Consider the following 13,308-nt stretch of genomic DNA (forward strand, 5'->3'; position numbering starts at 1 on the left):
CCTTTGCGTCGAGTTGTAACAGTGGTGGGACACCGCCTGTATGAAAGGGTTTTCTGCAAAAACATGGATGGGGTGTCAAGAATATCAACCACCCTGTTGTGTTGAAAGCAATTTTTTTTTTTAATACATCACACCAGGCACTGACATTGATGCCGTTAAGCATCTTATTATGGGATTGCGGGATGTAGAAATGGGCTAGTGATTGGACATCATCCTCCCTCTCCTTTTACTCCAATCAGTCCAAATCACTGAAATTGCTCTTGAATGTATGTAACAATTTTTGCTTAGAATAAAGAGTTGATTTACTGAAATGAGGGTGCGTGAAAAGGAGCTTGGCATTTCAAGTGCTTCCTCTGGTTTAAAGCTACTGGGAAAGAGGAGAAGGAAATCTGAGACCTGGTTAGGAATTTATGAAGTGCTAAAATGTTTCTTCCCCCAAGGGAGGGTCCTAGCTGGCCGGTCATTGTCACTGTAAGCCATTTAGAGCAGACTGACTCGCTTTGTGGAAGTTTCTGCATAACAACAAAGCTGTGTATTAAGTCATCGTCGGTGTATAGTATATTAATACTGATATACAAGCTGTACAGTACTCCAAAGTTTAATTTCTATAGTGCCTGGAAAAGCTGTCGTGTCATTAATAAATAAATAAATGATATATTTTGTGAGTTACTTTAGGTCAGTTTAAACATCCTTTTCTTTTTTTTCTCTTGCAGTTTTCAGTGAGGACCTACATTCCAGCTTATACTTTGTCAATGCATCTCTGCAAGAGGTAGTATTCGCCAGCACCACAGGGACCTCTGTGCCCTGTCCTGCTGGGGGTGCGCCCCCCGCCTCGCTGCGCTGGTACCTGGCGACCGGTGAGGAGATCTATGATGTCCCGGGCATCCGTCACGTCCACCCGAACGGAACCCTTCAGATCTTCAACTTCCTGCCGTCCAGCTTCAGTAAGCTGATCCATGACAACACCTATTACTGCACTGCCGAAAACCCCACGGGCAAGATCAGGAGTCAGGATGTCCACATTAAAGCTGGTGAGTCCAGCAGGAGGACAGAAATGCATGAAACTCTGAAGAAATGAACAAAGTGAGTATGTTTTCTTTCTTGTGTAGTTTCGAGGGAACCCTACACAGTCCGAGTGGCTGACCAGAAGGCTATGCGAGGCAGCGTAGCCGTCTTCAAGTGCATTATCCCTGCGTCTGTTGAGGCATACGTCAGCGTTGTATCATGGGAGAAAGACACAGTCTCACTCAGCTCAGGTAAGACCACCGCTTGATTGTATAGTGTGATCGTTTTATTTTATTTTTTAATATGTTACATTTTAGAGCAAGTCATATATTATGTATTCAGTGAGCCCAGAAGTATTTGAAAAAATAGTTAATGAAATAAAATTGTTATGTTATCTTTGTAACATTGCACCGTTTCACCTTCTTTTTTGTTTTTTTTTTTACACAGCACATTGTGGTAATTTCCTTTAGTATATATCGCACCGAGTAGTGGTTAAAACCTTTGATGAAATAAATGTTTTTCCCTAAACAGCGCTGAACAGTGAGTGCAATACGGCTAGTTAAATAGTAGCATATCAGAGAAGTCATTCATTGTCGGCTTCATCCTCCTCCTTGGAACTAAAACCACTGAATTCGTTTCTGAGGCATCACAATTGAACAGCCTCATAATTCATCACAGACTTTGTTGCCTCTTTTGTCGTTGCTTTCCGTGTCACTTTTGTTTAGAGGCAAATTGGCCCTTTAGTTTGAGATGTACTTTTTTATCAAAAGTCCAGCCTTTCAAAACCTGTCGGTGATAGTGGATTTTTTTGACACACTATAAACCTTGCAATCCTACCTTCACTGGTTTCTTTTGCTCCAATGATGAGAAGTGAGGTGTTCTTTCAGAATATATCAGAAGATGTAGTATTTCTACTGTACACTTGATCAAACTTACTTAAGATTTGTTAGATTCAAACACGAACGCTGCATAACACTTCAAAATGTGAAATTAGCATGCACTTCACTTGCCCGATTCACTGTTTCCTGAAGCTGCGCTCTACGCAAAGGGTAGGGTTGTTGTTTGACAAATTTTAAAAATAAAATTAAACAAATTAAATTAAAAGATTAGAAGAAAGTGGACCCGTGCATCCTTTGGTTTTTCCATACGTGGCCCCCAGTGAAAAAGGTTGCTTAAGTGTCACACTGTGAGTCATCTCCTTCACCATCTTGATGTGCCAGCAGTGGCACATCCCTTACAACCATCTCCTCCACCTAGCCAGAGGATGTTGATAACTGTCACACTGCATCACTGTGCTTCTCCCTGCCCTACACACTCCACCTCATTTAATTATGACCTATTTAGTTTCCTTTATTTTATTTCATTTTTACATCCCGTGGCTTAGCATGACAGCTCAACACACCGGAAGGTTGACTTTTTCTACAAAGCTAAATAGGATGCTTATCTCGGTGATTGCTCCGCCCGCCTGCTGCTTTCGCTTCACAACTGTGGTGCATTCAGGGACCTGTAAGTGAGCACTTGATGTCATTTGACTGAGGGCAAAATCCGGGACGGTGTTTTGGTGGCATTTTAAATGTGCCTGCTCAAGCATGAAGATGTGTCCTCTGATCCATGCCGGAGACTTATTTACTAAGCGAGCTCGCTTCAGTTGACTTGCTGCAAGCTGCTGGTTAAAAGACGTCGCCTAATGTCACAGAGATTTGGCCAATGTGCGGCACGCAGATATGATGAGGATGTGCAAATGGAGTAACTCATGCAGACAGGACAAGCGGTGGTGTTCTCTTTAGCTGTGTACTCATAATAAAATACTACTCTTCAGTTCAACACTGTGGCGATATTTAAGTTTTAAGATATTTAAGATAAGTTTTCAACAGATGTCTTATCGATATTATTATACTTATATGTCATATTGGATACTTTATTGATCATTTGCTGAAAATAACTTTGCTACAGCAGTCTGGTTAAACAATAACAGAACAAAAGTACACTAAAATAAGCAAAGCCTCCTGTGCATAATATATTCTCAATACTAGATCATTGTATGCCAATCAGAGCATGAATGTAAATGCGGTATACCAGTTGTTCCTGACCACTTCCTTGCCACAAATTTAGCTCGGTTAAAAAAAAAAGAAAATGAATAAATCATGCTGTTTTGTATTTGAATACTATAATCATATTTAATCATTTAATCAATTAAGCATAAACATGCTTAAGTAAACCACAATACAAATATAAGGCTTTCAGAAGATTCAGTATTTTACACTGGTCACTACGCGTCATTGTAAAATGTTCGGTGAGACACACAAGCACCAGAATTGATCGCCGGAAAAACAGGTTTTTATTATCTCACAACATGCATAATAATCCCTCACACAGGCCACTGTTGCAGCCATAGTCCACGACAAAACTAAAACTCAACTCTGAACCCTGTTGTCACTTCCTGTCCACACCACTGGAACACATTTACAGCAACACACAAGAGTACAGGTCTTATTTATGTCTTAAATGGCTTATTTTAGCTTATTACGTCTACTATATTGGGTAATACAAATGTAAAAATAACTATAGGGATGTTATTTCATGTGTAGAGGGCTCCAATTAGCATCAATAATATTGCATTTATGAATAAGAAATCCTACTTTGTAAAATTCACGTATCACTATCAGGTCTGGAATTAATTAACACGGTAAATGAACGATTACTGTATCTACATATGAGAAGGATTCATTCATTCATTCATTTTTTACTGCTTATCCTCATGAGGTACGCGGGCATGCTGGAGCCTATCCCAGCTGTCTTCGGCTGAGAGACTGGTCGCCAGCCAATCACAGGGCACATATAGAGAAACAACCATTCACACTCACATTCATACCTATGGACAATTTGGAGTTGCCAGTTAACCTAGCATGTTTTTAGAATGGGGCAGGAATAGAATATTCAGTTTTGGGCAAAAATAATCGCCAAAAATATGTTTCTGTGTTTGTACATTGTTGTTATTATCGTACAGCCAAACATTACACCGAGTCGACCGGCAAAAGTCCTGGTTATTTTAGAGTTGGGAATCTATAGACAGATTCCGCGCCAGGGAATCCTTTTATCGTCTTATGTGTGTGTGGGTGGTTTATTTGTTAGATTTCTCCCTTTTCCTCTTATAACGCATGGTTCACCCAGCTTTGATTAGGCATTTTTTCCGAGGGTTAGACGACTAGGCAGTATGTTTTTTCATAAAGAAAGCATAAAGAAAGCGCTATTGAATTCAACAAAGTATAACAAAGTTATTTTCCATATTTGCTATTGCTTAAAAAAAAGTTCACATTTTATTGTATTTATGCATGCAGCGAAGTTGAATGATGAATGTTATTGTGCGGTTCTCTTTTTGCAAGAACAACCATATTGGATTGTCTGTGTTTACTCCAATAAGTATTGCAGCAGGCGAGCGCTGTCAAAAGCATGAGCACACGGTCAAAATCACTGCTGCTCTCTGATAAATATTTGATGGTGGATTCTGATGCATGAGCAGATCCACCTCACACTGTTATGGAGAAGCTCGGTTTGCTCCGAGGGTGATGGGCGGGGGTGCTGCAGGAGGATACCGACAGAGGTGTAGTTTGACCCAGCCTACTTTTCCAACTCTGTCTCCAGTTCCTTTCTTTTTATTTCAATTTTTCATGAAAGAAGACCAGGTCTCAGTGGACATAAAATAAAGCTATCTCACAGCCATGCTGAATTATTCACTTCAGGTTTTTTTTTTGTTTGTAACATCAAGAGCACTTCTCTTGCGTCAGATGGTGAGGGATGAACAGTCCGTGCTTGAAGAGACACAAAATAACAAGCACGGGTGCTAGCTTCTCTGGTCATTTTTGTGCTAGTCTTAGCCATTATGCTTCTGGCTACATGCTATTTACTACGTTACCGTCTGCGTGGTAATAATAATTTGTATACAACTCTCGCAAGGTGGCCAGAATGGAGAGTTTTTTCCTACATTGCAATAAGAGGCTTCACTACGCATCTTGAAGCATTATGTTGTACTATATTGCATCTAAAATATAAGTTGGGCAAGTAAAGATCAACAGTGTACTTTATGTGGAAAAAAGCGCTCAATCATTACCATTGTAGCTCCAGTTAATTGATTTATTTTTTGTATGCTGTTGATATTTCTGCCACTGTACTTCTTTAGTGGTAAAAAAGCAGCCAGGAAAAAAGATGCTTCGACCACTTTTACCAACACTGCAATAAGCAGGCTTCACTCCACATCTTAAAATGTTGTGTTTTTGTTTGTGATAAATGGCATCTATCATATTGAACAAGTGCGGGGTTACAGTCTATATGTAAAAAGCGGGTAAACTGCACAATAGAGCTTCTTCTTGGAGCCACGTACTCAAACACAGCTCATTATCATTAAAGCTACACACACACACACAGTGTGTTCCCAGAAGCACTTTTAAATTGTCTCAATTCCAGAATCAAGGCTAGATTTTGGGCAACACACTTCTAATACACTATTGCGGTGCATTTGTTCTTTGGCCTGCTTTTCTATCCGAAGAAGCAAAGCCTATATAGCAGTTGCCACGCCCCGATAGTGAAAGTTAAGCTTGTGTGTCTGGAAGGTGAAAGTTGCGCTTGCATGTGAGAGACTTCCTTAAACTGGTTCTAACTATGCTGATAGTGTGTCTGCTTACTATCTTCTCTCAGCATTTGTTGTGCTATGTGAGTGGGGGTGTCATGATGCATTGCCATGGGAAGCTCTTAAACTGAAATACACTAAAAATTAGACCGAGCCTAAATGTGTATAAAATGTAATAATATCTAACAATATAATATGGAATATTTACAAACAAACAACTAAAATACACAGAAAAAGCTGCCAAAAAATGCATTAATAACCACTGATTTTTGCCGGGTTTAAAACAGATGCATAATTACAGACCACGTCCTGTCCTAATGAATCAGCTGTGATTGAAAAGTTAATTATAATATGAATTACCTCTCAGAATAAGAGCTGCTTAGTAGTCATTTAAAACAGACTTTTTTTTTGAACGCTGCACATCGCTGCTTCATCGGCTATGAACGTCGCCACGAACATACCAATAACCCATCATGAATTTTAAAGCGGGCTTTCACAGTACAAGCTTTCATATGCCCTGCCGCTCTTGTCCATGCGCCGCTTTTGATAAACAATCGACAGAGCTAATAGAGAGATGAAAGGCAGCAGTGGACTAATGAGCTGGGCTGTGTTCTTCTGTATTTTATACGCAGGAGCCTTGTTTTGAAGTGGTGTGCTGTTGATGGGGCCGGTGTCTGTGATTTAGGTGTCGAGTGGTTGTTGTGTTTTCCATCTACCTAGTACCTACAATACCTACAGTACCTTCATCATCGCACATGATGTCAACCTGTGCAACAAACGTGGCAACATTGGAAGTAGAAGCAACAGAAAAAGATGATTGAAGAGGTGTGCAGTTTAGCAAACTACCTGATTTTTTTATGCATTTTTTGCACACGGTGCTATTTGGAAGTAGAAAACGACTCGCTTTGTCACAGTGTCTCCGCTTTTTTAGGTTTTCTTCAGCTCGCTACAAGTTACTAGGTAAACACTCAACAGCTCAAAACGTATAACCTGCATTTTCTGGCCACAAAATTAAGTACACTTGCACAAGAGCACAGAATTAGTTGTGGCAGGGTAACATACAGTAGAATAATAATACAGAATAAATGAACCAGTCACTACATATATCACTATATTGACAGTTACTATGGTACCCATTATGTCATTGGATGCTCATATCACCTCGTACTTTGGTACGAAGGACATTATTTTTATTTTAGTTATTTATTTAGTTTATTAAAAAAACAAACAAAAAAAAACAAACCTTAAACTGTATTATGGAAAGCAGGAAGTGAACAAATGTAACAGTTACTGATTGTAAAAGTACCAGATGGAGGGGTAGGATTTAATAAGCTTTGCTTCTTCCTACTTCTTTTGGACATGTGGAACTGTGAACTGATTATGGGATGCACTCAATTGTAATCTGATGCATGTTCAAATGAAATAAAACCATTACCATTACCATAAATGAGCAATAATACTACGGGGTATTGCGCTTTGCTTGCAGGCCCATAAAAAAAAAAAATTGGGAATGGACCTGTTACTTGCTGCGAACCTCTGGCCCGTCCGTACATTGGAGACCAACATAGTGGCTGTTGGGCTTTGCCTATTTTTGAAACAGAAATCTAACAATGCAAACAGCGAGTATGCTAACAGCTAGCATGCTTGAAATCCGTGTTGATGCATTGCGATAACAGCTCCAATAAATGGTTGCAAAAGTGCTAATCTCTCTTAATGTGATCTCCCAAATCTCCCAAAAGTCAAGAAGAAAATAAGGATCAAAAGTACATTTCAAGCAAATGAGGCAATACACCAACAATAAACAATAAATAACAATGAGTCAAAAAATATGCTTGATTTTGGTGGTTGGTAGTAGAAAAGTCTGATTTAAATGTAGAGAATACAGAAAATGGGCAAGAAAATTGCACCAAAAAATAATTCAAGCTGGAGACTTTGGAATGCACAGGCTACTAATGCAACATTTAACATGTGTTAAGCATGTGGTATCCTGGAGTGGTCAAAAGATATCTAAATTATGGATGTTAATCTGTCATGCATATACAGAGGTTCAAGTAGTCATAATATGTACCAAATATAGTCCTTTAAAATATTTAATTTATTATTCATTTAAGCTCAATGAGAAGAGAGTGAAATAATTTTAATAAGATGAAGGAAGGATTGTTTATGGTTTCATCATTCACGTCATATTGTCTTTATTAGCCACTGTTGGCAGGACTAAATAGATTATAATTACTGAGAGGCTTTGCTTGTACTCATTTTTTTTGCAGATTTTCCATGCTGCAATTGTGTTTTTCTTCCGTTCCTTCCTTCATCTTCAACTCCTCTCTTTGGCCTTCACCATTGCCCTCCTCTCTTTCGCATCTCATTGCATAACCTCCTTGGCAAAGCGCCCCAGTCAATTTCCTCCTGTGTGGAAAAGGCTGTTTTATTTGCTTTATGCAAATGTGCCTCCATCCAATACTCAGGGCATCTGTTAAAAAAGAAAAAAAAACATCTCCACAGTTGTACTCGAGTCTGCAGCTCCCCAACTGTGTGTTTTAGCTTTTAAGCGATGAAAGTGCTTCCACAGCCTAATAAAACTGTTGGCTTGCTAATACAGTCACAGCCTTAACCACACTTAGCAGCAGGGGTGTTAAGGATGCTTTCAAATAGGCTACTAAAGGTGGTTTGGCGCTAAAAGAGCACTGCTTCTTGGGATTTATCATGCCGGCAATGTGCCGCCGCCACCGCCGCCGCTGCTGCCTTCATTTTTCACAGAGATTGACAGCGAGGGCACTGAGCGGCAGGGCTGTAAATCCAACACGCCCAAAGTCAGGCCAACCTTGAAAGGAGGCCACAGTGAGAGGAGGAGAAAAGACGCAAGGAAACGTAGAAGAAGAGAAGGTATAGTCGGGAGGAAGTTGCTGCGTCACCTTTGGAAAAAAGATTTGCTAACAGCGACAAGTCCCGCGACAAATACTGAATGTGATGCTGACCTGAATATAAGGTGACCATCTGTTTTTTTCAAGACTCACTTTTGGACAAATATGTTTGAAAACAAAAACTAAATTAATTGACTCATAGATTAAGTGGCGGAAAAAAAAGCTCTGACTGAGGAGAAGTTGTTTGGTGGCACCTGTTGGTTTGTCTGAATCACTCGGTTATACTGTAGGGCAAGTTGTTTTTTTCAGGATCTTCTTTCTCTTTCGGCCACAGCAAATCAATCGCTTCCATCCAACCCTGTCTTTCTCACACCAATGACACTCATGTCTTCTTCACTACATCCATAAACCTCCTCTTTGGTCTTCCTCTACGCCTCCTACCCGTTAGCTCTAAACGTAACATCCAATATATTCACTATCTCTCCTCTGGACATGTCCCAACCATCTCAGCCTGGCCTCTCTGACTTTATCTACAAGGCCTCTAACATGTAATGTCCATCTGATGTAGTCCTTCCTGATCCTATCCATCCTGGTCACTCCCAATGTGAACCTCAGCATCCTCATCTCTGCTACCTCCAGTTTTAGTTCCTGTCTTTTCCTCAGTGGCACTGTCTCTAGACCAAACAACATGGCTGCTGTCACCACAGTTTTGTATACCTTTCCTTTCATTGTAGCTGAAACTCTTCTATCACACATTTTAAGGATCTATGGCAAAAATGGTAGCCAAAGATCTGATATTTGACAAAATTGCCCTGCTGTTTTTTTATGGTAAAAACAACAGCCAAACAGTGGCGGTGGGCTGTTTTTAGTAATCTCTTGCAGAGTCGCTTGTCAAAGATCCTCTATCAAACATATTTTATATGAAAGGAGTGATTTGCTATTTTTAAGGGCCTACTGAAAAAAAACAGGAGCCAAAGATTCTCAATATGGCAGAGGTGCTCTGCCTATTTTTAATGAGTGACTGCAAAACAGTAGTAAAATATTCTCTAGGAGTGAGTTTTTTTATATGGGCCTCTTTGAAAAACCCTTGTCAAAGATCCTTATCAAAAATCCTCCATATAAAAAGCAGGGTTTCTTCCCCAGAGGGAATTTATTGCCTTGGTTTCCCCGTGCTTGCTCATGTGGGGTTTTCTTTGTTTTCATTTGTGACCAAAGTACCATGAGATGTTTTCATTACACAAATACATCTTATTCATTCATTCAATTTGTACCGCTTATCCTCACGAGGGTTGTGGGCGTGCTGGAGCCTATCCTAGCTATCTCCGGGCGAGAGGCGGGGTACACCCTGGACTGGTTGCCAGCCAATCACAGGGCACATATAGACAAACAACCATTCACACTCACATTCATACCTATGGATAATTTGGAGTCGCCAATTAACCTAGCATGTTTTTGGAATGTGGGAGGAAACCGGAGTACCCGGAGAAAACCCACGCATGCACGGGGAGAACATGCAAACTCCACACAGAGATGGCCGAGGGTGGAATCAAACTCAAGTTGTTTTTAAGAACCTACTGAAAATGACAGAAGCCTTATGCTATTCTACATAACAGCAGCGTTATGCTATTTTTAAGAACCGCCAGCAAAACACTATTCAAAGATCCTCTATATGATAGGAGTGACTTGCTGTTTTTAGGACTGTGCTGCAAAAACACTAGTCAAAGATCCTCTATGCGCTGCGGTTTCACCATTTCTGTTGTTGTTTCTGTTGTGTTTTTGGCGGTTCTCCAGTTCTCCTGCAGTGAGAGCCTGTGAGAAGAACTGCACATATAAATGTTGCTTCTCTTTACACCAGCCTCCTCTCGCACATATAAGTAGTTACTGAAACGCTGACCCTTCACTGCACCCTTTTCCTTACCCACTCACAGCTTCCTGAAAGCGTGCTAGAACATTCAGACTGTATCGTTATTTATCTACATACAAAACTGTCATGTATAAAAAGGAAACCCGGTCCTTTGGTTGGTTTGTTGGTGGTTGGAGGCGCTCGGCTGAAAGAAAGAGAGAAAAGAAATCAATAGTTGTGTGCATTAATTACGCTGCTGCCACAGAGAATTATGGCAACATGAGCTGAAGGATGCATTTTGTGCATTTGCAACATATGAGTGCTGTGTGAAGGGGAGTTTGGGGAATTGGAAGAGGGCGAGACAAGATCCTTTTAGTGAAAAGTGACGTGAGACCAAGGACTTTTTTTTCATGTGTTGAAGAATTTTTATTTAGTAAAGCTGACTCCAAAAAGAAAACTTTGTATTGATTGATATTTTCATGAATAGTAATGGAATGGATCGCGCTTCTCATGCAGTTGTTTGCCTTCGCCGTCTTGCCTATTGAGGTTTATGCTCTTTGGGAAGAAAGACAGAGATTTCCTTTGGCTTTCTGTTTGAAGTCTCCCTCTTAGCTGTGGTGAAGGTTTGACGACGTGATACATATTTGATAAGGATCGATAGTTAGAAGGGTTACTGAGACAGAGATGGAGGGGAATCGATCCCAGGCTGCGATTCCCAAAAGCATCTTAAAGCTAAGGTCGTCTCTGCATCTTGTCCTTCAGTGCTCTCACTTTGTAATTTGTGCCGACATTTTTTCAAAATATGCTTTTGCCTTTATTTTTTCTTAGAAGAAGACACCCACAACGTATATTTAAAAATAGACAAGCGCAATTGTGCGTTAACCTTGGTTAGTGTCAGTAACTCTAACCAAAACGGACACGAACTGAATACAATTTTCAGATGAGAAATCATGTAAATGCAATTACTAAATTTCGGAAATAATTTTTTTTAGCACAAACAGGTTTTTATAGTTCAATATTTATAGTTTTATATAGCAATTATAGTTTTTACAAATACACAAACCTCCTTATCTGAAACTGGCATCGTTTAACACGAGAATACTACATTCTAACTACATTTATAGGTCAAAAAAGTGGAAAAAGTGTAATAAGTCCCCTTTAATGTTCATTTATCCATTTCATTTATAACTGTTTGATGCATGTAAACAATAGTTGTGTGTTAACATTTTTGAGAGTCAACCAGTGAGGATGTCTTATATGGGTGATTGCCTACTTGCGGTTCCGAACACAGTTGGACTCATGCAGTGAATTAATAACACAATAAGACGTAAGAAGTTTTTTTTTTTCATGATGTCACCAAAATTCAAAAGCGACCTTATGAGTGGCTCTCGTAGAGGAGGGAGATGATAGACTTTCTCAGTTTGGTGCTCATAAACAGCCTCTAGGGTGACATATTACTCTTTGTGCATCATTAAAACGCCAATTTGGCAAAATAGGGGACCTTTGAGAATGTTTAAATGTCACATAAAACTCAATCAATAGAGCCAGTTGACACTGGAACACATTATTTCCTGTATTTCTGGTGGGTAAAATTGTTGAGAAAACAAACTGGAGCAAACATGTTGTTTTCCATCTTGGGAGGTTTCACTTCATGATTTTTGTGAGACGACTGACTGTGTCTTAATCACATGTGCACATAAAAAAAATAACGGCGTCTGTTCAGTGACGGCGGTGGGGATTGAACAACGGGCGGCATTCTGGCTCGGGTGGCTGTGATTACCAGCTGATACTCCATACGGATAGTCAAATTCAACAAGCAGGCTCTCTTCCATCAGTGTTTACTCATAAACAGTAGCAATATGGCAACGATTAGGCTGTTTAGGCAGGGGATGATTAGGTGCTGATGGCTGCACGCTTTGGGAGACTGAGCAGCCTCTCATCTTTAATAGGCAATTTGGCTTCCTCTGATGGGGATGCCCATTTGTTTTTTTTCTTTTTTTCACTTGGACTGATGACAGAATTGAAAATGAGCCCTGGTTGGGTTTTGCAGACAGTAACCCTGTAAAGATTTTATCCGCTGTGAGGATGTAATGCTGATTTGACACTATTCCACTGAAATGTTGATATCATTTGATGCTCATTTAGTACTCGCTTAAAGTTGTGTTCACATTTGTCATGTTGAACTGTGTGTTTTGCTCTGGTCGTAAAATCTGAGCCTTAGCTACTAAATTGCATGAGCAAACATAAAAAATTGCACGTGATAGCAGCTTTGTGCACGCCAGCAAATGTGCATGTGTCAATGTTAATGCGTTAATAACGAGCTCAGAAAACTTCCCTTAAGTCATTGTATTATTAAAAGTTTATTTATTATCATTTATACAATGATATATAAAAGACTCTGCTCAGCTCTCACCCTCTGCTCTGTCGAAGTATGTTTTACAAGCTTTTTGTGAAATCTAAGATGGTAAAATCAGTGGAATATAAAATATATTCATCCCAGCATAGGCTGCATGGCGGTTGAGTGGTTAACACGCAGGTCTCACAGCTAGGAGACCCGAGTTCAATTCCACCCTCGGCCATCTCTGTGTGGGGTTTGCATGTTCTCCCCGTGCATGTGTGGGTTTTCTCCGGGTACCCCGGTTTCCTCCCACATTCCAAAAACATGCTAGGTTAATTGGCAACTCCAAATTGTCCATAGGTATGAATGTGAGTGTGAATGGTTGTTTGTCTATATGTGCCCTGTGATTGGCTGGCCACCAGTCCAGGGTGTACCCCACCTCTTGGCCGAAGACAGCTGGGATAGACTCCAGCACCCCGCGACCCTTGTGAGGATAAGCGGTAGAAATTGAATGAATGAATGAATGAATCCCAGCATATGCCATATTGTTTTGGAATATTTGATTTACGTCACATAATATGTCACAAAAGCTTACAGTGCATCCGGAAAGTATTCACAGCGCTTCACTTTTTCTACA

The 13,308-nt window shown here is 40.1% G+C and overlaps 1 protein-coding gene across 4 annotated transcripts in view; it reads left to right on the plus strand.

Moving 5' to 3' along the window:
* Positions 1–13,308, plus strand: part of dscamb (Down syndrome cell adhesion molecule b) — a 106,485-nt gene that overhangs the window by 17,264 nt on the left and 75,913 nt on the right. For all 4 annotated transcript variants that reach the window (XM_078792619.1, XM_078792620.1, XM_058079296.2 and 1 more), the window contains exons 2-3: positions 714–1,031; positions 1,110–1,256. In XM_078792619.1, coding sequence (XP_078648745.1) covers positions 714–1,031; positions 1,110–1,256 — 465 coding nt within the window. The remainder of the gene's footprint in view (positions 1–713; positions 1,032–1,109; positions 1,257–13,308) is intronic.

This window comes from Doryrhamphus excisus, linkage group LG8 (genome assembly GCF_037039965.1).
Source record: "Doryrhamphus excisus strain RoL-2023G ecotype Guam linkage group LG8, RoL_Dexc_Guam_v1.1, whole genome shotgun sequence".
In the NCBI taxonomy this organism is placed as follows: Eukaryota; Metazoa; Chordata; class Actinopteri; order Syngnathiformes; family Syngnathidae; genus Doryrhamphus; species Doryrhamphus excisus.